Here is a 27,303-nt window from a genome sequence, read left to right as displayed (position 1 = left end):
TTAGTTTAGTTTTCCTTTAAATGGCAGACAAGCCTGTAAGAGGATGAGTGGTGCCAAAGGTCTTTGGGCTCTCAGACCAATGGTGGTCCAAGATCATAGACCTCACCAATGTGATAGACTTCACCAGTGTGATAGCCATGCAGCTATCTATGCTATATCAGAAGATACATTCTATTGTAAGTACTATGTGCTTCTAGTCTAGCATACATGACTGCCCCTTTACTTGCCATGCACACTTTCCCAAAGATGGCCAGTTAGGTCTGTAGAAACCAAGCACCAGACAGGACCCGGCAGGTCTCTCTGTGCACTGCTCTATGTAATATTCCCTGCTAACAATATAGAGCATGAAATGGCTGAAGTCAATAATAAAAGCTCCTCCATTCTTATGCATGCACTTGCACCATTAATATAGTTAAGTCTCCATTTCATATTCCAGACTACAGAACCATTTCATCTATGAAATCATTAGAATACCATGGATCGACTTGTGCTAAGAGCTAATCTGATAATATATGTTGTTCTTAACTTTATTTATTACACACAGCAGTATGGGCTGAAAGCTTGGATTCCTCCTGCATTGTCTATGTAATGCAATTTACCTTCTAGATTTATGCACACAAAACAAGATGAACTGGGCTTGTAATTTTGTCAATAAATGTAAAAAATCTACATTCAGATCCAGAGTTGTCCATCCATTCATCTGTCCATCCATCCATCTGTCCATCCATCTATCGGCAACTCTTGAAGCTCCTGACCCAATGCAAAGGCTAAAATCTATAGATATTAGGTGATGGGCACCTACAGTGGCTTTGGCCACTCTAACCAGTGTGACATGCAGTGCCACGTGATATAAGCATAGAATGCTACTCATGGAGTTGGCATTAGAATGGTTACACTATGCAAATGGGACACTATGGTAGCTTGGTAAATGCTACAGGTATATCTGTCCTATGTGACCAAATCACCATAATGGGGTACCCAGCTAGATGTTTGCTGTGGTGCCGCCTCATATGTCTACACCACTGATCAATTATATGTTTCTGATCTATCTATCTCTCATAGCTATAGTATCTATCTATCTATCTATCTATCATTTCTAAAGTAGTGCAGATCTTACAGTTGCTAAACAAGTGGCTTTCCGTCTTAGTAAAACGTATAGAATAACCATTATGTTCAAGCACTCCGGCACGCATCCCTTTAAGAACCACTTTTAAAAGTTAGTTCATAATTTAACATATGTTTAATGGGGTCCCAGCTGTTGGATTCACAGCACACTCTTCTGGAATCTCTATTTCCCACAGCTAGCCGTCTGCTTCTACTCCATTCTATATCTTCCTTATTTTTTTTTCGGGTTGGCTTTACATTATATAAACTTCCATAGACTTGTAAATAAACATTATTTTACACCTTGCATGGCATGGGATCTTTAATATCATTAATAGACAATATAGATGCCATTCCTTAAAGAAAGATTACTCCCAATGTACAATAAAACTGCTACAGCGCACTTAGGTGTTCATGGCTGGTGAACTAGATTGAAGAAATGTATGAGGATGTTACAGTATGCTGAAGGAAAACCTATTATCGCCAACTCAGGCATTCAGTAGTAGATTCTCCTCTTCTTTCCTGACAAATGTGCACCACAATGTATGCATTTATAGATGTGAATGTATAACAAGAGGCATTAAAAAGCTGCCCCGCTGTAAATCAAGGTCACGTCTCATCTTACCAGAAGGAAATGATGGCAATTTTATGTATTTGATAATCATCCTTCTACGATGAAAACGTATGGTCAGAAGCTACTAAAAGTGAACAACTACTGTATACCGTACACAGATCTTGTATTGTAAGGTACATCTCTTGCTATTTTCTGTAAACTTCACTTTTCTGATAGCAGAAAAAGGAACCCATTGAAGTCCATGGAGGCTTTTTTTTCAGTGCTGAAATTCCACACCAAATTCCTCACCATTTTCCTCCGTGTGAATGGACCCTAAAACTAGAATCCAATATGTCTCCAACTGGGTCCAATGGGTTATGTGCTTTCGTCAATTCCTAGTTATTAGAAGACTCCCTTAACAATATGTCGATACCAAAGTGTCCACAGCATAAATAAAGCAATAGGTGGTACCCATTCAAATCAGTGGAACAACAGTGGATCCTAAAGGGATTTATAAAATCCCAAAATTTAAGGCTGGGTTCACATCTGTGCCAGAAACACCAACGTAGAAACATCCAATAATTGGCGGTGAGAGAAAAGTCCTGCATCGAGGTGGACTCCGTCATAGTCAATTGGGTGTCCATGTTGTTTGGGTCCCCCAGTAGACCTGAAGACAGAGAGCACAATGCTAATGTGAACTTAAGCATAAATGTGTGAACAAAACCTGTGCTACACTTACTGCAAGTATGAAGTGCAGAGTTTGGATAGGTTGTATGGCAGACACAGCGTGTGTTAGAGCATTCAGTGGCAAGTTAGTATGATTGTACTGCCTGTAGGATCAAGGCTTTTCACTGTGTTCTTACCTGGGAGTTAGAGGTATTTCCCCCTTGGACATTAATGTCTTATATACGGACATACCATAAATGTGTGATATGTGCAGGTCTCACCTCTGGGTCCAGAATGCCCATTCTCCATCTGATGTATCCAAACAGAGGGTAAGCAGAGATGTGGCCGCTGATGTCCATGGCTCTCTTTACTTCTGTGAGAGCCACAGAAAAGTTTACCCTGAAGTTCTTTGTGATGGTAGGGTTCTGCCCAAAATATAATCTGTTATGTTGTAAAATGTTGGCTGTTGTCAGCTGAATGTATGGCATGATGTAACAATCAATGGGTTGTGGACCCATTGTGTCACCAAACTGATTTGACCATGGGCCGTTCCTAAGGCTGTTGTCTAAGTAGCCTGCCCAGTCATCAGCTATTTACCCCTATACAGGGATCTAAAATTTGCTTCAGGGGGACTACCAAGTTGCAAACTCTTAGAGTAGTATCGGTGTTGGTGACTTAGGCCCAAGAGACACCTGTGCCTGGAAGAAGTTGGGCTGAATTTGGGCATAGTCAGAAACGGACAGTACAGGTGCAATGTCAGGGACGAGCCAAAATCAGACACAGGTGTCAAGGAGAGGAGAGATCAGCAGACATGGACGTAATCAGAATAATCCAAAGGTCAAATACACAGCTCGGGTCAATGGAGTAACATCTTACATAGGAAGCTAGTAAACTAGAACTTTGGTCATGCAGTGTACGGAAGAATTATAAATTATTGGTCAGTCAGATTGTGGTCTTATGTGTTTGGGCTGATTGTGGTCTTCAATAGAGTTTTATGTCACATCTGTAACAACCATCCAGGCTATGCAGGTAAGACTTACTGCACTCAGATTCTCCGTTTCTTCAGCTTGCCGGTCTGAGTTTGCTATGAAGCGGTTCCCTGACTGTAAAGAGATAAGAGCCTGTATGTAAAGACATATCTATTGTATACCATTTCTGTGCATTGCTTGTTTCTCTGACTTCCAACACTTTCCAGATCTCACAAGCTTGAGACGAATGAAGAATCACATAAAATCACTTGATATCATTATAGTAGTCAATACCCCATAAAGGTAACTTGTATTTTGGACTTACCTTACTACATGTGATTGATTTAGATATTCCCAAATGATTTCATTCTATCACCAATATAAAGCATCCCGCAGCTGTCCGATCACGAATAGTGAACAGTATGAAAGCACCACTTCTAATAACAAATGACAACTTGCCAACATCTACAGTTAACTAGAGTGAAAGTCGATTGATTTATCAATAAAAGGGAGGCTGATCTTCCATTACTATTGACTGACACTTTATTGTTTTTGTAGTTAAACAAGTCCTGTGTAGTTCATTATGTTTAGTCCTATGGATATTCATAACATGCATTATAAACAGGCCCAGCGAGACACTTCATCTGCGTTATGACTGGGCGCTGTCAACACTCTGGAGGACATATTGATTAGTTAGGGAACAAGAACAATGCGTCGCTTACAGTATATTATTAGTTGTTTCTGGTTACATTATAGACTAGAATATAAGTATAGAATGTGAATTTAGTAGTGCACTGCATATTCATGTATATTAACAATCCCACTGTTAGTCATTTTTATCATACATATGCCTTTGACCTGTAATTTCATCACTCCTAGCTGCCGTACATTTGCTTTCTGGTGGATAGGCTGCCAAAAGATGCACCAAACTGATTGCACGTCTCACTAAATTTGGGGCATCTTACTATTTTGTGCTTCAGATTCAGACTGACATAAAAATACTAGTCTTTTAGGCTCAGTGGCTAGCACTGTTGCTTTGCAGCGCTGGAGTCCAGGGTTCGAATCTGGCCAAGCATGACATCTGCTAGGAGTTTTTATGTTCTCCCTGTGTTATTTTTGAGTTTCATCTAGGTCCTTCTGCTTCCACCCACACTCCAAAAGACATATTGATAGAGAATTGAGAGCCCAATATAGGATGAGTGAATGATGACAATATATGAAAAGCGCTGCGGGAATATATTGGTGCCATATTAGTAAGTAAATAAAATAAATGAACAAGTAGATCTGTTCGAATCATCGTTATGAAGTCTCTTCCGTTGCCCCCATTAATCTCTATGGGAGTTACTAAAACTGTGTTGTTTCCATAGGTCCCGACTGGGTGTCAGGCCAGCTATTCCTGTCTTAACCATGATGTGTGGAAATAGGAAAAACCCTTTAACGTGTACTGGATATATGGTCATATGTGAAGTTATATTGAGGTATGCCACAAACTAGCAGTGCTATACGTGGGCAGTATAAATTCTAGGCAAAGCAGTGACTTTAAGACTTAGGCCCTACAGGCTGTAAACGCTGCGCTAAAGCGCTGTGGGAACAACTGCAGCGTGAACGCATCGGGGTTCTTCCCGCAGCACTTTAAACAGAAAGTTCACAGAAGTTTCCTCCGCTGACTTTCTGGTACAATTATATCTATGGGAAAGTTGCCGGCGTTTCCGCAGATATAATTGACATGCTGCAATTTCCAAAACCGCACCGTTTTTGCAAAACTCAGTGTGTCCGCGCTGCTTTTTTAAAAGCAAAGTGGGCACGGGATTCACATAAATCCCATCCACTGTGCACTTACTGTATAACGTCGCACGTTTCCGGCGCATGGGGCCCCGGCCTAAAGCTATGTACGCCATCACAACCATTTTTTTTTATTGTTCCTAGGCATCTAAACTGCAGACGGAAATAACTTTTGGAATAGGTTTTAATAAAGAATTTCAAAAATCATTTAGTTTAAACAGCTCCATGCAGACCTATGAATCTCCGTGGTAACAGACGACAGACACACATCTTGTAGAATTCTATGCTGTAGGTTGCCGATGGCAGGGGGCTGTTAGAAGAAAGTCTGACTTTGCTTGTTGTCTGTTACCAGATGTGTACATTTACATAAGAGTTGTAGAAACAAAATGAAAGAACATGCAATAGATTCCTACAGCAGAGATCCTAAGTCTTCATCTTAGATTCCTTGGCGTAGACATAATCTTTCTTTCTTCTAATGGATGTACAGATCAATATGATCACTTTAAGAAAGCCTCTCTATGGACCTTTCACCATTCGGCCAATACAATATATAAGCGGGTGTATATCAGCGACACATCGGCATTTGGAGCTCCTAGACGGGATTAGCTCCTTCCTACAATATGAATATCTAAACTACTTTTCCAAAAATAAAATTTGTCTTACCCTTTCTATTCTCAGGATCTTCAGGCCTGATGTGAGACATAATAACTCAGTTCTCGGCATATGATTATTTAATACTAATTGATTTGTTGTATGTGAACATATAAATCACTCACAGAGCCTGTGTTGTGATTGATACTGTTCCCCGCGGAGTACCCCAGGCTACTGTGTACTTGATAGACTCACAGAAATCATTTCTAACATTCCCTTAATACATCTCTGAGGGGACTGCTGGTTCACGCATTGAATCTGGGAAATAAAAGGATGTTATACATAATATGATGAACAACTTATCTATTTCTCTAATACAAATGACTTCACTAAAACTCACACATGAAGGTTGTGGATGGAGAAGAAGAGGCTTTGTACATGACTTCATTTTAAAGAAGACCTGTCCCCACTGAACTATTTTAGTTCCATCCTCAAATAACGGTAGGAATTAGGAGAGAAAATTAAGGCAATCTTCCACCTCCAAATTCTACTCCATATTCCAGCTCTGTGGATCTTGCGGCAGATGGGATGATCCTGCGACGGAGTCTCATTTGGAGGGTTCGCTACAGAAACAGCCAAAAATCATTGGAGAAAAGTCTGCACGGATGACTTTTCTCTCTGTCGTTTGAGTATAAAAATGGCAGACACCCAACTGACCCCATTATAGTCTATGGGGTCCCTGGTTAATTGCTGGTTTAGTGGTTCGATCCTCCATGGTTCAGGTACCCTAGCAGACTGGAATGATGGAGAACTGAGCGCATATGTGACACTCAGACACATTGGAGCCAATCCAGATGAGCTTTGCAGTTGAATCAGTCACAGAATCCTTTAGAAGACTGAGAAGCGCATTTCTTTGTCCAGTTTGAGGAAACACTGGGAGGCAGATACTGGTTAGAATTTGAATCCGTCACAAACTAAGATCCAAAGTCATCTGTTTAAATCTGCCTTAACATTTCTGGAACGTCTGGTGCCACAGTGCTACTGTTCAGGGAACTATGCCACAATTCTATCCACTTGGATAGAGATTTGTCAGTTTCTTGCATATCACATAATCCGTAAAACCACTGTGTACTCTGTCCATTCATTCTAGAGAGTAGTGAAGCCCAGGGATCTAATGTTATGGCACATCCTAGCAAAACACTACATTGTTATATTATGGGAATACCTTTTAAGGCTGAGGCAAAGTCAAGAATGGCTACAAAAGGAATGGGGAATATATAGAAAGTTCTTATACCTTTCTGCAGGGGGTCCCTCTTGATCCCCTGGTTTACCTCCTGAATCTCCCCCCCCCTCCCCCCAGACACCTAGGTAGTAAGACTTCTCGGCTCCTCCTGTACTTACGCACTGCACTCAAGACTCTTATTGCTAGAAATTGGAAGAGTGTGACTCCTCCATCTGGTCTTGAGCTTTTGGCCTGTATGAAGGACGTGAGGAGTCTTGAATACTTGACTGCTAGTCTTAGTAATGCCTTGGATGCCTTCCGCCCTACTTGGTCCCCCTGGGACACGTATTGTCCATTAAGAGGTCTCTGAACTTTGTCTTCCCTCCTTTCACTCCTTTCTTCTTGTTCTTTCCCTGTCTTTCGTGGTTGTCTCCCTCTCTCGTTTTTCTTGTTTATCTCTCTCTGTGTTTTGTTTTTTTTTTTTGGCAAACTGCCTCTCCCTTTTTGTTTTTCCTGTTCCGTTATGAAAAAATTCAATAAAAATTACAGTTGAAAAAAAAAAAAATGTTCTTATACTTCTACCTTCTACTCAATCCACTCCTGGCTTTAGCTTAAAAACCTCAGCAAAATCTGCAACAAAAAAGCTGCGTTCCCACAACAATGGGCCTCAGCCTAAAGAGGAGCTTTTATGACCTTCAGCAACTCCAGCTTTTTGCATCATTTAATAGATACAGTGCCTACAAGTAGTATTCAACCCCCTGCAGATTTAGCAGGTTTACACATTCTGAAATAACTTGGCATTGTGACATTTGGACTGTAGATCAGCCTGGAAGTGTGAAATGCACTGCAGCAAAAAAGAATGTTATTTCTTTGTTTAATTTTTTTTTAAATTGTGAAAAGTTTATTCAGAGGGTCATTTATTATTCAACCCCTCAAACCACCAGAATTCTGTTTGGTTCCCCTAAAGTATTAAGAAGTAGTTCAGGCACAAAGAACAATGAGCTTCACATGTTTGGATTAATTATCTCTTTTTCCAGCCTTTTCTGACTATTTAAGACCGTCCCCAAACTTGTGAACAGCACTCATACATGGTCAACATGGGAAAGACAAAGGAGCATTCCAAGGCCATCAGAGACAAGATCGTGGAGGGTCACAAGGCTGGCAAGGGGTACAAAACCCTTTCCAAGGAGTTGGGCCTACCTGTCTCCACTGTTGGGAGCATCATCCGGAAGTGGAAGGCTTATGGAACTACTGTTAGCCTTCCACGGCCTGGATAGCCTTTGAAAGTTTCCTCCCGTGCCGAGGCCAGGCTTGTCCGAAGAGTCAAGGCTAACCCAAGGACAACAAGGAAGGAGCTCCGGGAAGATCTCATGGCAGTGGGGACATTGGTTTCAGTCAATACCATTTGTAACGTACTCCACCGCAATGGTCTCCGTTCCAGACGAGCCCGTAAGGTACCTTTACTTTCAAAGCGTCATGTCAAGGCTCGTCTACAGTTTGCTCATGATCACTTGGAGGACTCTGAGACAGACTGGTTCAAGGTTCTCTGGTCTGATGAGACCAAGCTCGAGATCTTGGTTGCCAACCACACACGTGACGTTTGGAGACTGGATGGCACTGCATACGACCCCAAGAATACCATCCCTACAGTCAAGCATGGTGGTGGCAGCATCATGCTGTGGGGCTGCTTCTCAGCCAAGGGGCCTGGCCATCTGGTCCGCATCCATGGGAAGATGGATAGCACGGCCTACCTGGAGATATTTTGGCCAAGAACCTCCGCTCCTCTATCAAGGATCTTAAGATGGGTCGTCATTTCATCTTCCAACAAGACAACGACCCAAAGCACACAGCCAAGAAAACCAAGGCCTGGTTCAAGAAGGAAAAAATCAAGGTGTTGCAGTGGCCTAGTCAGTCTCCTGACCTTAACCCAATTGAAAACTTGTGGAAGGAGCTCAAGATTAAAGTCCACATGAGACACCCAAAGAACCTAGATAACTTGGAGAAGATCTGCATGGAGGAGTGGGCCAAGATAACTCCAGAGACCTGTGCCGGCCTGATCAGGTCTTATAAAAGACGATTATTAGCTGTAATTGCAAACAAGGGTTATTCCACAAAATATTAAACCTAGGGGTTGAATAATAATTGACCCACACTTTTATGTTTAAAATTTATTAAAATTTAACTGAGCAACATAACTTTTTGGTTTGTAAGATTTATGCATCTGTTAATAAATCCTCTTCTTGTTTGAAGTTTGAAGGCTCTAACTTATTTGCATCTTATCAAACCTGCTAAATCTGCAGGGGGTTGAATACTACTTGTAGGCACTGTACTACTCCACTGATGGCAGCACTTATGGAATGTTTTCTCTAGCCCCCACTGTTCCTGAGCATGTGTGTAGGTAGTATTTTGCCTGATATGCTAACAATGTAATTAACAATGGTACCGCACTCTCCCAAAGAGGTTTACAATAGTGGTGCAGGCAAAAAAGGGTCCTTCAAGCCCAGAGCAGACAAGAAGATACTTCTGCCACACACACCTAGAAAGTGAAAAAAAAAAATATTTTTAATAAGTGATTTTAGCACAAATACAATGGTTGATGTGCCATGGAATAGAAGGTTGTAATGCACAAAAATTGAACAGTAGATCAATGGTAGTAGTGATGTTTCGGTTGTGAGGCCTTCTTCATATAAGATCTACAAATATGAGAAAAATAGGGGTTACTTTTCATCTATTTTTCTCTAAAGGGTTAAAACATTAAAATATATATATATATATATATATATATATATATATATATATATATATATATATATATAAATTTGGTGTTCCTGGTACAGACCCAAAGAATACAGGTGCCCTGATTTTGTCTGCACAGTGAATAGCATAAAAACAAGGCCCATAAGGAAAATAGCACAAACACAGTTTTTCCCCAATTCCACCCCATTCTGAATGTCTTTCCATATTTCCAGTACATTGTATGGAATATTAAATGATACCATTACAAAATACAATTTGTTCCGCAAAAATTTAGCCCTCATATGGCTTTGTGAGTGGAAAAATAAAAAATTTATGGTGTAAGGGTCCATTCACCTGGCGTAAACGCGCGCTCATTTTGGCAGAAAACACATGTAGTTCCTCCCATTGACTTCAATGACATTTTTTTATACGTGTAAAAAAAAACGCGTCAAAAGACGTGTCACGTTTTTTGGAGCGTTTTTTACACGTGTAAAAAGTGTCATTGAAGTCAATGGGAGTCTTATTCTTTACACGTGTATTATGCCAAAATGACCGCGTGTTTACTCCATGTGAACAGACCCTTAGGAAGGTGGGGAGTAAAAAACAAAAATTGAAAAATGGCCGCAGCAGGAACGGGTTAAGAGTACTAGGGTTAAGCATATTAGACCAGCAACATGGTTAGATAGGTCAGGCTGGCCTGAATGTAATGCTTTTTTCCTCATTAAAATTTGCACGGCCTTTACTGATATATTAATTTATTTCACAATATGCAAATGAGCAGTGTGGAGCTTCAAGGGCAACTTGTTGCTCCAAATTACTTTGCTCCACATTCCTCTAATAGGCTGGTGCAAACGCAAATACAATTTCAGGAAAGCTTTCAGCATACCTCCCTGGCCATGTCACTGAAAGATGGGAGGGGGAAGGAGGTTGTTCCTGGACAGTGTGGGGCATGAGAAAATGGCCGCTTACAATACTATGCAAGAGGCCATTTTCTCGTGGCCTATGGGCATGCGTAGTCTGCTCTGCCCATAGGCCCCAAGAAAATGGCCACTTACAACACTATGCAAGCGGCCATTTTCTCGTGGCCTATGGGCATGCGTAATCTGCTCTGCCCAAGGCCGGAGGCCTTAGAAGTTACAAGCAACCGCCGGAATAAGAGGCTGAAGATGACACTGCTGAAGAAGAGGAGGCAGCGCTGGAGAGAGTTCTCTTGCAGCATTGGGGATGCCCCAAGTGCTGTTTGAGTGTTGGGGCCCGCCCCCAGTGCTGCGAGAGCTAATTTACAAACCGACAAGAACCAGGATTGTAGGTGAACGGGGGCATGGAGAAGACAACGAAAGGTAGGAGATGAATAGCCTTTTTTAAGGCTATTCCAACGTGGTACTTTGAAAAAATGTCATCTGAATGATAGGATCCCTTTAATAAATTCCATTTGCAGCTTTACGATATGTACTGATATATAACAACTTATACATTAAGTGCTGCATTGGTTAACTTTAAGGGTGCCCTTTCACTGTTAGGCTTGGTCTTACAGTCCAGTCCAGTATAGTAATAGTATGCATAATATATAATACACAGATTTTTCATTGAACTCTCTCAAATTAAGCCAACTAAAGATGAAAAATGAGCCGCTTGACACTAATTCCCAGGCTTGAGACACCTGTCTTGGTGTAATCAATGACGGTCATTAGGGATATTTTCTCCAATCTTTCTTTATTTCATATTTAATTTTAGTACATGGATCACTGTGGCAAAGGTGGTGAATTATGTGCTAAATGGAGGATGTATCTTGTGAATAATGCTGTGTATATGTGAGATGGCAGCTATTGCAATAAGACCACTTAATAACCGGCTTCCATCCAGCAGTCCATGGGTTAATGTAGGTGGTGGTTAAGGGTGGAAGGGGGGGCTTGTGATATTAACTTGCTGACTGTGATGGTTTCAGACAGAAATTAAACCTCATACATAATCCTTTTGATATTGCTAGCTTTTCTCAGTGATTCATCAAACCATAGAGATGAATGACCAGCAATTAACGCAAATAAATGAGTGGAAGCCAGCAGATGGTGAATTAATGCAAGTCTGTGAGGAAGGCATGGAGACTTCCAAAATGCTACTGGATCCTTGTCTTGTTCATATAGCTTGGCAAAATAGGACTCAAAAATACACTCAAGGATAATTCTAGTAGCAACTTTTCCTAATTTTTCATTCTTTTCCATTCTACCGCGAAATGTGCGCAAAGCCACAATACCCAGTGTAACCCTCACTATACTGTCTAAAAACGGATTCCTGATTGGTTTATGTATTACTATTCACATTTTGAGGATAATGTATTATTAGCCCGCTTAAGTGTTTAACCCTTTCAATATGCTGCCAGGATTATCTGGACACTTTTGGTATGCGCAAATTAAGCCTAAACTATACCATAAAAAACATACTATACTCCCATATACAGTTAATGACAACACACCCAGATAGAAATATCAGATTGTCTCAGGCAGAAGTGTAAATGATCACAGGTGTACTCTTATGAGACATTGGGCCTTGCCCCATGAGGGTCATAAAAGTGCTTCCCTATAAAAAAGGCTCTCAGAGGCTACTTTTGGGTAGTGTATCTCTGGGTAAAAGATCATTGACCACTAGACATGCCTCTACACCGTACTGAACAACTTGTCTAGTTTTTAAACTTGGATGCAACAATGAGAGAAGCAGAATTTTTTTTACAAATCATCCATCATCTATGCCTAGATGTTAGGGGATGTTAGGAGCAGTAGTTATGTGAGGGCATGTAGTCAAAATGAAGAGGCTCTGGATAGCCCATACAGATCACCAGTAGGGAGGATCGTTTTATCCACCAACAAGCATGAGCAGCTCCCATTTTCTTTGTGCACCCTCCAAGCACAAATGGCACCTTCATTACACACCCCATCTCTGTTCAGACCATTTCTAGGCTCTTAGCAAAAGGGTATTTGGTGTCCCATTACATGTCCTGCCATTGACAGCCAGCAACCATTGTCTTTGATTGTAGTGGTGTTGTGAATAAGAAACCTGAACTGCTATGGGTTAGAACAGTATTGCCTTTAGCAACAAATCCAGGTTCTGTTTGGGATCCACATGTGTTGCCTCTTATAGAAGGGCTTTCAACTTTTTTTGCATTTTCTCGGAGTGTCACAGATTGCAACACTTTCCTGGCCTGCCTGGTCACCAGATTTATCGCCAATTGAGCATTTATAGGACCATCTTTGGCAACGTACGAGTATAGCCCCAGATCCATGGACAAATGTTCGAAAGGATACTGTAAGGAACCTTCATGCCCAACTGTATCTTGAATCTTGGCTACAGGCAATCCAACAGGTTACTAGAGCCTTCCTTTAATTGTACTGGTTTCCCCAATAAATACAGTCCTATGAAAAAGTTTGGGCACCCCTATTAATCTTAATCATTTTTAGTTCTAAATATTTTGGTATTTGCAACAGCCATTTCAGTTTGATATATCTAATAACTGATGGACACAGTAATATTTCAGGATTGAAATGAGGTTTATTGTACTAACAGAAAATGTGCAATATGCATTAAACCAAAATTTGACCGGTGCAAAAGTATGGGCACCTCAACAGAAAAGTGACATTAATATTTAGTAGATCCTCCTTTTGCAAAGATAACAGCCTCTAGTCGCTTCCTGTAGCTTTTAATCAGTTCCTGGATCCTGGATAAAGGTATTTTGGACAAACAATTCAAGTTCAGTTAAGTTAGATGGTCGCCGAGCATGGACAGCCCGCTTCAAATCATCCCACAGATGTTCAATGATATTCAGGTCTGGGGACTGGGATGGCCATTCCAGAACATTGTAATTGTTCCTCTGCATGAATGCCTGAGGATTTGGAGCGGTGTTTTGGATCATTGTCTTGCTGAAATATCCATCCCCGGCGTAACTTCAACTTCGTCACTGATTCTTGAACATTATTCTCAAGAATCTGCTGATACTGAGTGGAATCCATGCGACTCTCAACTTTAACAAGATTCCCGATGCCGGCATTGGCCACACAGCCCCAAAGCATGATGGAACCTCCACCAAATTTTACAGTGGGTAGCATGTGTTTTTCTTGGAATGCTGTTTCTTTTTGGACGCCATGCATAACGCCTTTTTTTATAACCAAACAACTCAATTTTTGTTTCCAAAATGAAGCTGCCTTGTTCAAATGTGCTTTTTCATACCTCAGGCAACTCTATTTGTGGCGTACGTGCAGAAACGGCTTCTTTCTCATCACTCTCCCATACAGCTTCTATTTGTGCAAAGTGCGCTGTATTGTTCACCGATGCACAGTGACACCATCTGCAGCAAGATGATGCTGCAGCTCTTTGGAGGTGGTCTGTGGATTGTCCTTGACTGTTCTCACCATTCTTCTTCTCTGCCTTTCTGATATTTTTCTTGGCCTGCCACTTCTGGGCTTAACAAGAACTGTCCCTGTGGTCTTCCATTTCCTTACTATGTTCCTCACAGCGGAAACTGACAGGTTAAATCTCTGAGACAACTTTTTGTATCCTTCCCCTGAACAACTATGTTGAACAATCTTTGTTTTCAGATCATTTGAGAGTTGTTTTGAGTAGCCCATGATGCCACTCTTCAGAGGAGATTCAAATAGGAGATCAACTTGCAATTGGCCACCTTAAATACCTTTTCTTATGATTGGATACATCTGGCTATGAAGTTCAAAGCTCACTGAGGTTACAAAACCAATTTTGTGCTTCAGTAAGTCAGTAAAAAGTAGTTAGGGGAATTCAAATCAATAAAATGATAAGGGTGCCCATACTTTTGCACCGGTCAAATTTTGGTTTAATGCATATTGCACATTTTCTGTTAGTACAATAAACCTCATTTCAATCCTGAAATATTACTGTGTCCATCAGTTATTAGATATATCAAACTGAAATGGCTGCTGCAAACACCAAAATATTTAGAACAAAAAATGATTAAGATTAATAGGGGTGCCCAAACTTTTTCATAGGACTGTATATCCTTTCACTCTAATATTGTAATCACTTACATACAGTATGTCATCATTACATTCACAAGTTTCATTCATTTCCAACAACTCCTTCTTGGTACATACACACACATACAAACACAACTGCATATGGTGAAAATGCCACCCTCACACTAGACAATAAGGAGCGCCTTCATGCTATTTTGTATCACAGTGTAGCATTTTAATAAAACATGCATAACAATTCATGGCTATAGATATAAGTCTGAATCATGCAGAGCCCAAAACATACAACACGTTCTATAAATAAAAGTTAAGATGTGCAGAGATCATACAGGCCACTTATGTTTATGTCTATTCATATACCACATAATCATGAATGGGGCATAGACAAGAAACTTCTGCTATCCAGATGATAGTAAACTTACAGAGACCGATCTTCTACTTCCTTAAAAGACCCTTGCAATATAGAGCACATAGGCTGCATTATTTATAAGAGTGGGAAACATAAAGGAAAGTTCCTGTATCCTCTCGCCCTACCTGTGGTCACTGGATTCTGCACAGGAGGAGACGTGACAATAGTAGGCTAATATCTCGCTCCTTGATGTCACCACCCTGCCCTTTATATGCACACAGAACCAGAAGGTAAGACATATAAGAAACCAGACCGTTTCATTGCTGTTCCCCAATTTGAAATTCGTGCTGTGCCCTAAATATCTCACCTAAAATACTGATCCTGATATGACTTCCTGATCTGAAAGAGGCCGGGTTTTATTTATAAGAATTAAGCCCTAACTGTAATATTTTGGGTGCAGTAAACATGTATACATCCTTGGCAGTGAAAAAGTTAATGGCAAAGCAAAGCAACCTTGCAAAAAAATCTATTATAGTATCAGTTGATATTGTAAGTTTTCATTGATAGAAGTTAAAAAGGATGAATTATAATAATGGGAATTTTGATGGAGTCTGTGTTGGTGTAACTTGTGTCAAATTTTTCAGATGTTACGCAATCACACTTCTGATCTGAGATGTTAGGGCTAGTTCACACGTGAACTGCCCGCGCGGGTTTTGACACAGAGGGAGCCGCGGCGAGCCGCGTCTCTCTCTTGTCAAAACCCGCCCGCCGCAACCATCGCGGTCGCGGCTTTCATCTCCGCTGTCGGCTCAAATGAATGAGCCAACATGGAGGGTGCTGCAGCCGGGCGGAAGCCGTGCGGCGCAGCCCACGCGGCTTCCGCCTGAAGAAAGAGCATGTCGCTTCTTTTCTCCGCTAGCAGCAGCCCGCCGCTAGCGGAGAAAAGAAGCCCGGCGGTCTCCATAGACCACCATTATAAGGGGAGGTTTTGGACGCGAAATCCGCTGTCAAAAACCTCCCCTTATACTCACGTGTGAACTAGCCCTTACTCCACTTTCAAGCCCACCCACTCAATGGAATAAGACTGCAACAATTTTACACCACGTCTACTTTCCTGTCCACTTTTCAAAAATAAAATAAGTGATGTAAAAATGGAAAAAAAAATGGTGCAAATGAGCTCAAAATGTTGCAAATCTCCACTATGTGGCTTTTATACCCTAGAATTATGAAGGGTAGGGTATAATCAATCTTCCCCCTATCCTCAAAGATTTTAGTGGATAAAAATCTATTCACATACCAATCTCCATGCTGAATAAGACAGATAAAAAAAAAATATATATTGGAAACTGCTACAAGACCAAGAACATTTGGGTGAGAGAAAAGTCAATTACAAGCAAGGTTTCAGTAGTCCAGGTTGCACCAAAAACAGTGCCACACCTGTCCACAGGTGGTATTGCAGTTTTGCGGTATATTCAGCGCTGTGGTCTAGAACTATTATGTAGATGTGTACACATAATTTTATTTCATATAAATTGGTTGAAAATTTAGTGCTACTAAATTTCATATTATATTTGTATCAAAGTGGAAGATTTACTGTGTTCCTTCACACCACTAGAGAGGTCAATGATAAAATCCTTGCAGTCACCAGCCTGGCGGGCTAAGGGAGTTATTAAAAAAAAAGCTGAAAAGAAACCAAAAGAGTGTGGAATTGCAAAGTGTAACCAAAAATGAGTCCAAGCCACAGTCAATGTCAGGTGTTTAGCTAAATTAAAAACAGAATGTAATCCTGATCATCAACAAAGTCAGGGAGAGGTACAGAGAGTAAGTACAGGAATACAAGAAGCGCAGCTACAGACACAATATCAGGCAAATGACTAGTTTCAATAACCTGCCTCAACTCAGGATGGGTTGCAGAACTCTGATTGGGTCTGTGTCTCAGATTCCTGATACGCTGAGCAGACCCAGGCAGAGTTTGACTGCAGGGCATGGTAGCAATGGCTGCAAGTTGGAGAAGCAGGAACACAAACACTGAGATTCCTAACATATATTATGTCATGTGCCTCATTTTGGTAAATTTAGTGCAATTTGATCTTGTGTTACTGGCTAATAAATTAGAGTAGTTGTTCTCAACCTTCTTTGAGGTACCGAACCCACCAGTTTCATATGCGCATTCACCGAACCTTTCTTTAGTGATAAATCAAATATGATTTATTTCCAAATTCAAGACATAGGTATATGTTTTTTTACTGGTACACAAAATGAACCGCGCATATGGCCTAGGGTTCGATCGAACCCTGGTTAAGAACCACTGAATTAGAGCATTCCCCCATTCTGTATTGCATGAAACTTTACACTTAATGTACTTGACATAACACATAGATGTAAATACCTTCACAGCTACAGAATGGAAACGCATTAATTAATAGCACGTCATTATATCGCTAACACACTCCCGGGGGAGCGGCGCTGTTACTACAAATTCAATCCAGAACATGTCTTACAATGCATATAAGGCTAGGCTCACACCATGCCTAGTGGATATAACAGAAAATGCTGCAGATATGCTTTTATACAGGTATACAATTAATATTTTCATAGATTTCTGTTATCAGGCATCTACCACAAGATGATCATTTATGGGCAGTTCACTATGATTTGCTATACAAATTTATGCAAAAAAATATAATTAGAAAATGCTTACATATATATTTGCATAGGCATATGGTTGCATACCTCTAATGCATACATTACTAAGATTTTTAAAATTACTTGCCAAATGTGGTGTGAATATAGACTTTGTAATATTGCACAAATGAATACTTCAAGCAAATATGTGAAAGTTTGTAATATATATAGTACAGACCAAAAGTTTGGACACACCTTCTCATTCAAAGAGTTTTCCGTATTTTCATGACTATGAAAATTGTAGATTCACACTGAAGGCATCAAAACTATGAATTAACACATGTGGAATTATATACTTAACCAAAAAGTGTGAAACAACTGAAAATATGTCTTATATTCTAGGTTCTTCTAAGTAGCCACCTTTTGCTTTGATTACTGCTTTGCACACTCTTGGCATTCTCTTGATGAGTTTCAAGAGGTAGTCACCTGAAATGGTCTTCCAAGAGTCTTGAAGGAGTTCCCAGAGATGCTTAGCACTTGTTGGTCCTTTTGCCTTCACTCTGCGGTCCAGCTCACCCCAAACCATCTCTATTGGGGTCAGGTCTGGTGACTGTGGAGGCCAGGTCATCTGGCGTAGCACCCCATCACTCTCCTTCTTGGTCAAATAGCCCGTACACAGCCAGGAGGTGTGTTTGGGGTCATTGTCCTGTTGAAAAATAAATAATGGTCCAACTAAACTGAGTGAGCTTATATGTCCTCATATGCTGACCGCCCAGACTTAGATGGTCAATCGGTGGTTGGCAAATGAGTAATATATCTAAGGCTATCTGCACAGATAGTGGATGTGGACAACTAACCACACACAGCCGAAACCCAGACCACTCATGTCAACCAACGGTTGCAGGATAAACAGGCTCTCATTTACATGTGGTTAGCTGCACCGCGGCCATTACGTGTGCCATTACCCTCAGAATCTGTGAATGCCACTTAGCAGAGCTCCGTACATAGATCATTAGCAATTGTCATTATCAAGTTCAGTTGCTAATTATCAGTAATTATCAGCTGGGGCCCCATTAATGAAACCTAGTGCAGTACTACTGCCGTGTATCCATTGTGATAGACGACAGTACACACATCATCGCCTGGAGAACATGTGTAATTGTGAATTTTTTGTATAACATTTCATTTTGCATTGTTCTTTCTTTCAAAGTAAAATCTTAAAACGAACGTATCAATTATGTATTAATATATTTCCGACGACACACTGTTAACTATTACTTTCCAAACTGAATTAATTTTCTGCGAGCGGTGACATGTAGCATTAATTCTCTAAACATGGCACAATTTCGCTGGATTCTACTATCTTTGTTAAAGGAACGGATAACAAAGAGCGTGGTAAGATTATACAGCGTTGGTGGCATTCACTAGCGCTCTTTCTCAGACGTCCAGATAAATAGACGCCTGAGGAAATGACATGAACTCTCTAGAAAGCTTCCATCTGATTATACCATATGGCCAACAAAGGTATCATCTTCACCCGCTCCTTTGATTGTTTTCCCCTTACAAATTGCATTTTCTGTTGGTGAACAAGGTTTTGCGCTCAGCTTGCCGAAATGTGATCTGGCTATGATTTCAATATGAAAGTGTAACATCTTAGCATTTCACAGACTTGATGTAAAGAACTGACTTTGCTAAATGGTTTGAGGGCATGGATGGAACACTTGGGAAATGAACTATTAACAGGCTGTTTTATCTCTACCTGAACATTATAATTCCCCACTATTTATCACACTGTTTTACAAATTACAGCGAGAATGATATCTGATGACATTGAGTAATCCTGAGTAATCCAGTAAAATGTACAGCCTACTAGATAATTGGACCTATTGTTGCTCTTCACATCTTCACTATGCATGCACGGGAGACAGGAGCCACAGGCTAAATATGCTGCCTATTGTCTACTTCACAAAATAAAAGCTCCTAGCATACAGTGTTTTTAATTTGCCCATTTGCATTGATTCCTACGAAAGTCACACAATATGCAGTTGCTGTCACCTTGAAAAATCCAAGACTATTTGTAGTTTCTCCAAAAATATCTCAAGGGAATTTTGCACCAGATGGAAACACTTATTTTGCCAAATTTTAAATTATTTTTACCGGTCCATATTCTTTTGTTCTATTCTGTTTTTATTTGCTGATTGATGATATTTTTTAAATTTATTTTCTGTACATCTCTCCTGAGATCTGCTTTACAGCAACCGCATACCCTTAGGAAACTGCAGTCCTGAGGTGATCCACTGACTTGTGTGGAAGAATTTTCTAGGCAACTGTGACCTATACGAGGTCATTGTGCAAGAAGGCGCAGGAGGAGAACTGTCCCCTAGCAGCAATGTTGAATCCTGTAATTGTAATCCTAGCTGTGATGATAATGGGATGATTGCTGAAAAGTGATCTCTACAGAACCGGAAGTGTCAGTTTGTTATGAGGCTTGGTGGCCACATTGAAGACTGCAAAATATCAGGATTTTTGAAAAAAGGAACTATAAAGAATTAAAAGTATGTTTAAGATCACCTTCAGTTTTACCATTCAAAACAGATACTGATAATCCTTTTTTCTAATTCTGTTTTTATTTTTTGTTTGCTGATTTTTTTATTTTTATTTTTTTATTGTTCGTACATCTTGCTGAGTGACTTTTAAGGGGGTTGTCTAGGACCACAATATTGATATCTGCAGCCTGTTCACTACTGAACAAACGCTGCACCTTACATTCTGTATACATTCTGTACTTGGTATAATATTAATTTTAAAGGGACTCAGATGCTGTATGGTCAAGTGACCATTCTACCTGATGTCATTGCCTTAAAGAAAAAGGGAATCTCAATATCATGGTCCTAGACAACCCCTTTAATAGCGTTAAGAGATATACCTTACAGCAGCCATATGGAGCATAAGAACCTGTAATCTGGAGATGGCTCACTGACTTTTGAGGAAGATTTGTGTAGACATGCGCTGTGCAGAAAGGGGGAGGAGAACTGTCACTTTTCAGTAATGGTCAATCCTGTCATTGTAATCTTGGCTCTATTGGTAATGGGATGGCTGCTAAAAAGTGATTTGTACAGAACAGGAAGTGTCAATCTCTTATTTTTTTTTTTTAAATATATTGAGATAGTATCTTAAACAAATACAGTGGATTATTATTTGATGACACATTTTCTTTGAAGACTAATAGATTGATCTTTATAGGGTAACTTACGCAGAACAACCCTTTAAGTTATTTATAATTATTAGCTGTAATTTTCCATCCAATGAGAGCGTACAGAGATCTTAAACATCTAGTTATTTATTTATGCACAAATGTTTGTATTCATTGTAATATCCTCCAAATGTTTTTAATTCTGCTTGTATGCATTACACATTTTGTATACATTGTATTGTCCACATCTACAGTTGAAACCCTACTAAATGATAGCATGTTTCTCTATAAATATCCATGTGACAATCCTTAGAGAAACACAATCTCTTCTGTTCTATATATAAGCTGCAGCTCTGCAGGGTCCTTTGCTACATCCCTACAAATATATATTAGCACAGCATACCTTTTTGTCTATACACTACTACAACACCATTGAAAGGGAATATAAATAACACTACTATCCACCATGCTTAATACTGATCGAAGATTTTAGATATAGTCTAATTCTAGTTTAAACAGGTGCGCCACCTCCAGATGGCTTCCTTCTCTTTTTCCATGCACGTATTTTATCATAAAGCCGGTCTATTTATTTTCATTGCCCTGGGATACACAATGAAGCTTCTCTCTGGATACAATTGTCTTCTAAACAAAGGCCACAGAGGATCTGGGTTGTATCCCATGGCTGCAAAGTAACAATTCTGACTGATAATGTAGATAAATAGCTTAAAAGCACTTTGTAAAAACTAGACACCACTGCATTTAATATAAATCACAGGAAAGATAACACATACTCTTGTGAAAGGGGAGAATCTATTCATAATGACAAGATAATGCATTTCATGACTAGACCACTAAACCTAGTAGTAAAATTAAGGGAACAACTTTGTTTTGCTGGTGTAGCACCGAGATATAACAGCATTCATGTATCAGTAGTCTGTATCAGTCCATTCATGCAAGGAGACAATAATTTATCACTTATTATTCGTTATGGGTCAGCTTATTCTATAGTGCTCGACAGAAATTGTCACCATTCACATTGGTCCTTTTCCTCATTAGAACTCACAATCTAAGAATTTGTTCATATCTGCACAAATTATTTCTGGTCTGCTCCGCCATAGGTCCAAAGCAGCCAAGAGAACATATTGGATCTAGTATCAAAGATGCCAACAGTGTCCGTTAGATCTCATCCATAATAATAGGGTCTTCCGTATTTCCATTCTTGAAGTAGGCAACTTGTTACTGGACAACATGATGCTAAGACAAGCAAAAAGAAAACTGTAAAGATATTTGCTTTCACGGCAAAACATTACAAGGGTGATATAGAAATTAAGAAAAAAATCTGACTCTTTGGGAGGGGAATTTATTAAGACTGGCAATTCTTATACCAAATTTTCATGCAAACTATGAAAGGCGCAAGACTCACAAGAATTACTAAGAGGCTCCGGCCGGGTCAGGAACTGGCACATATTTATGGCTAGCCTCTGCCTGCGACTTCGTCTGCAGGTTGTTGGAGTCGATGATCCGTCTATATTCAGCAAATTGCTGCCGTCGATGGTTTGCCTGCTGCGTTTTGGCAGCTCTTAAGCTGTCCTGCAGCTGAACATGTTCCTCATGCTGTGCTTGTTATTGTTCCGGCATCTCATCAACTAGCTGGGATGCCATATAATGAGCGTGTTGTTGGTGCTGATGATCCCCCTCATTTCTGCTTGAGGAGAACTCTGTGACTTCTGGCTACCTTCATAGCTGTCGTTGTTTTAGAATTTTGCAACAGATTAGATTTTCTTTTTCCCGGCATGTTTAATATTAGCAAACTGCCAATTTGGATTAAAGGTGTTTTCCCATCCAGTGTGTCAGCATGTTGCCTAGAGCTGATCAGATAATATGCAAATGCATGTACAGAATGGACTGAGGGTTAGCTGAGTGTTCACACAGAGAGATAACAGACCTGGCTTTATCAGAACCTGAGATAAGCTACTGCAAGAGAATTGTAATATAGTATGTGAACATAAATTCTTAACAGTCGTGAAGCCATGACATTTACCAGTATAAAAAGTAGCCTATGTTTTAATTAAGGTTACAATCTATCTATGTGCTAAATTTCATTCAAATCCGTTCAGCCGTTTTTGCGTGATTTGAGTAACAAACACATAAATATCCAAACTTTCACATTTATAATATTAGTAGGTATAACACACACCAGGATGGTAAATTTGGTGAACCAGGACACCCCAGCCTGCCTAAATTCCCACCCCATTGCTTCCCACTGTCTAAAAAAAGTGGCAAGTGGGACGCAAGAGCATGAAATGGGCCAAGTTGAGGGACGGAAAAATTATTTATTTGAATTATAAAGTATGTAAAGTATACCATCAGACATTCATGTGGGGACACATTTGTTGAAATCCAACATCCCCCAATCCTTCTTTCCCATGTGCAATTTGGAAATAGGCAAGAGGCCCCTATACATATTATATAGCTGACATACACTCACCGGCCACTTTATTAGGTACACCATGCTAGTAACGGGTTGGACCCCCTTTTGCCTTCAGAACTGCCTCAATTCTTTGTGGCATAGATTCAACAAGGTGCTGGAAGCATTCCTCAGAGATTTTGGTCCATATTGACATGATGGCATCACACAGTTGCCGCAGATTTGTCGGCTGCACATCCATGATGCGAATCTCCCGTTCCACCACATCCCAAAGATGCTCTATTGGATTGAGATCTGGTGACTGTGGAGGCCATTGGAGTACAGTGAACTCATTGTCATGTTCAAGAAACCAGTCTGAGATGATTCCAGCTTTATGACATGGCGCATTATCCTGCTGAAAGTAGCCATCAGATGTTGGGTACATTGTGGTCATAAAGGGATGGACATGGTCAGCAACAATACTCAGGTAGGCTTTGGCGTTGCAACAATGCTCAATTGGTACCAAGGGGCCCAAAGAGTGCCAAGAAAATATTCCCCACACCATGACACCACCACCACCAGCCTGAACCGTTGATACAAGGCAGGATGGATCCATGCTTTCATGTTGTTGACGCCAAATTCTGACCCTACCATCCGAATGTCGCAGCAGAAATCGAGACTCATCAGACCAGGCAACGTTTTTCAAATCTTCAATTGTCCAATTTCGATGAGCTTGTGCAAATTGTAGCCTCAGTTTCCTGTTCTTAGCTGAAAGGAGTGGCACCCGGTGTGGTCTTCTGCTGCTGTAGCCCATCTGCCTCAAAGTTCGACGTACTGTGCGTTCAGAGATGCTCTTCTGGCTACCTTGGTTGTAACGGGTGGCTATTTGAGTCACTGTTGCCTTTCTATCAGCTCGAACCAGTCTGGCCATTCTCCTCTGACCTCTGGCATCAACAACGCATTTCCGCCCACAGAACTGCCGCTCACTGGATGTTTTTTCTTTTTCAGACCATTCTCTGTAAACCCTAGAGATGGTTGTGCGTGAAAATCCCAGTAGATCAGCAGATCACCATGTCTACATGCCTAAATGCACTGAGTTGCCGCCATGTGATTGGCTGATTAGAAATTAAGTGTTAACGAGCAGTTGGACAGGTGTACCTAATAAAGTGGCCGGTGAGTGTATATGGTCAGCTTTAGATCACCATAGAATACAAGAACCTAAAATAACTAATACCATATATTCATGGGAATTTATTTATTATGCTAACTTCTATAGCACCATCATATTCTGCATAGACCTTAGTGGAGACAATAGATTTATAACCTAAAGTTTTTTTCTCCTTTCAGTACACTTTACTTTGGATATCCACCAAAGTGACTTTAGGACTAATTCTTAGTGACAAGGAAATGAACAACTTTTAATGCCTTGGTCCCCATTTACATTCAGCAGCATGAGAGTGATTACAGACCTATGTAAAAGCATTGATGGTGCCTCAGGAGAGCCATCTACAGCCTGACTACATTATATTAGTGGTCAGTGTAGTCATTGTTGTCTCCGACAATACACCTGTTCTCTTTAGGGATTCCAGGCTGATATTAAACACAATAGGCTACTACTGACAACCTGACAGCCACACAAGGCTCGAGAGGAATCCAGTGATTTACAGAGGAAACTCAAGACTTTAAACAGATTTCCACTATGACAGGAATACAACATATGTACTTTAGACTTCACATTTTGGCAATGTGAGGAGGACAAGCTGTCTTTTACCTAATCACATAGCGCTGCTGGTGCAAAGGACAACATAATAGACTGTGGGGGGCGCTTTCTGATCTCCTGGCGGTGAATCATGTACTCTGTGTACATGAAATTATAGAAGCACCTTTGTGAGAGCGATACTCTTCGCTTCTCATACTAATCGTCTTAGAGGTAGACACCTGGTCTCAGAAAAGGACATATATACCTAGGAGCATCTGCCATACTGCTGTCACTTATGTTTTGTGGAACACACAATGTAGGATGTTGTTGTTCCATATTAGGAAGTATTTGAATTGTTCTTAGTACGATTTCAACAATAATTCATTTCCTGGTGACACCTTTCCTTTACAAGATGAACTTTTTGTTCCAGGGTTCAGCAACTTTTTAGTACAATTCCCAGCATGCACCCTCGCTCTTCTGGTCTTGAAACTCAATTCAGCTAGGATTTATAGAAGTTTCCCAATTTTCAGGTCCTCTCACCTGGTCACTCGATGAAGAGTCTCTTTCTCCCAGCTTGTTAGTATTCACTGCATCATAAGATCACTTTAGTGCAGTGAATATTAATGTCCAACATGTCTTATTCCACCCCCCGCCAATTGCCTTCAGAGAAAAATGGGGACACCCATATACTCCAATGCAAAATCTGTAATGGTGCCCCTAATTACCTTTTGCCATTTAAAATATTGTATATTTTATGTGGCAGAGTGAGCTTTGTGGCCCCCTCAGGGCCCAGGAACAAGTCTTACTTACTTGTGTCACTGCACTCCTTACAGACACATTTTTGTAACATATAGGGAGGCCTAAAAACAGTACTTACCGGTATTTGTGTATTCAGCAGGGGATCCAGCAGAGAGTCTCAGTTCGGGTCCCTGTTGTTCCTGACCTTTGGCCTGCACAGGAGTGTGTCAGCCAATCAGTGGCTGAGCAATGATATTATGTTCAGATGGAGGTTCAGAGGTCAGACATTGACTGGCTGAATTGCCCTTGCATAGGCTGAATGTCAACAAAGACCAGATACTCGAATGGAGACTCTCCACGGGATCTTTAGCCAAATGGACAAGTGAGTATATTATTTTTTAGTATGTTATTTTAGGCCTACTTATGTGTTAATCTATGCACTAAAACACTCCTCTAACCAGACATGAAATGTAATAAATGCAAGAAATTTATAGAGCATACACAGAGCACTGCCGTATGCTGCACCACTCTCCATTATATACAGTAAGTGTATGAGATATAAGGTACCCTTATGATAGTCAGCCTTCTCTCTGCCATCATACTGAATTCCTGTATTGAGTTTGTTCATATTACTCACCTATTTTTCATGTGAGTTTTCAGTCTCCATATTTTATATATATTTTTATGCACATTTTATATGTATTGACTAAATAAAGATGTTCATGAGTTATTTCTATATTCTGATGTGCTCTGTGATTTTTGGGTTTATGTTTGGTGTCTGTACACCTATGTATGTATAGAAATGCTTTACACATCTAATGTACTTTTTTATTTTATTTACCAGGTGGGAAACCAAAGATGTAGCCAGTCTTACAGAAGAGGAAAAAGACTTAATGGAACAGTTGAAAGAAATGATACGGTGTGGAGACAAGCCTTCCTGAAGACATTAATGTGACCTCAACTAGTTCACATCTGAAGATTGCTCAAGACACTGTAGCGGATAGAAGAGTTCAGTGATGGAAGAATATTGACACTTATTCTGCGGTACATACATGAATACTGATAGAGCAGGTATAGCTCTGCTACACATACATGAGCAACCAATACCTTAAAGGTATTGCTCTACCTTCCAGTGACATTTTTGGCCTTTAACAATGGACTATTCAGCAGTTTGCTGGAGATTTAAACACATATATATGTATTTTTTGAATTGTGTATTTACATGTAATTGTTATTACACATAGTTAGTATTGTGCCTACTTATGGATACCGGGTACGAGTATAGGAATCACAAGTGATGCCACCACCAACTTCCATTAAACAGTCATTAATACAATTTCGTCTGTGGTTGTCACTCAGCACCATCTCCTAACTTAAAGATTGACAGGTCCTGATTCATGGCGACTAGAGGCAATATCTGGTGCTTCGGCAGAGCTGGCAACTCACCAGCTCCACTAAGCAGTTCATTGGCATACAGATTAAAAAAATTATTTTCTTAGAATCAGTATTTCAATTTCACACCCAAATGCCCCCCACCACCAACAGGGGGCCCATGACCCAGTAATTTGTTCACTGGGTATCCTTCCTTGGACCTCTTTGGTAGGTATTAACCTTTGTACACTGGAAAAACTGGCTATCTTTCAGATGTGTTCTTTTGATCAGTGGGGTCACTGTTGTCG

At 40.3% G+C, this 27,303-nt stretch overlaps 1 protein-coding gene across 1 annotated transcript in view; it reads left to right on the top strand.

Moving 5' to 3' along the window:
• KIAA0825 (KIAA0825 ortholog) overlaps nucleotides 1-26,788 on the top strand; it is a 286,762-nt gene extending 259,974 nt beyond the window's left edge. Inside the window, exon 20 of the mRNA XM_075271661.1 lies at nucleotides 26,469-26,788. Coding sequence (XP_075127762.1) covers nucleotides 26,469-26,565 — 97 coding nt within the window. The 3' untranslated portion in view covers nucleotides 26,566-26,788. The remainder of the gene's footprint in view (nucleotides 1-26,468) is intronic.
• The last annotated feature ends 515 nt before the right edge of the window (nucleotides 26,789-27,303 follow it).

Source organism: Leptodactylus fuscus, chromosome 1, assembly GCF_031893055.1.
Source record: "Leptodactylus fuscus isolate aLepFus1 chromosome 1, aLepFus1.hap2, whole genome shotgun sequence".
Lineage (NCBI taxonomy): Eukaryota > Metazoa > Chordata > Amphibia > Anura > Leptodactylidae > Leptodactylus > Leptodactylus fuscus.
The sequence above is the reverse complement of the archived record's forward strand: the minus strand, read 5'-3'. Positions and strand labels throughout refer to the sequence as shown.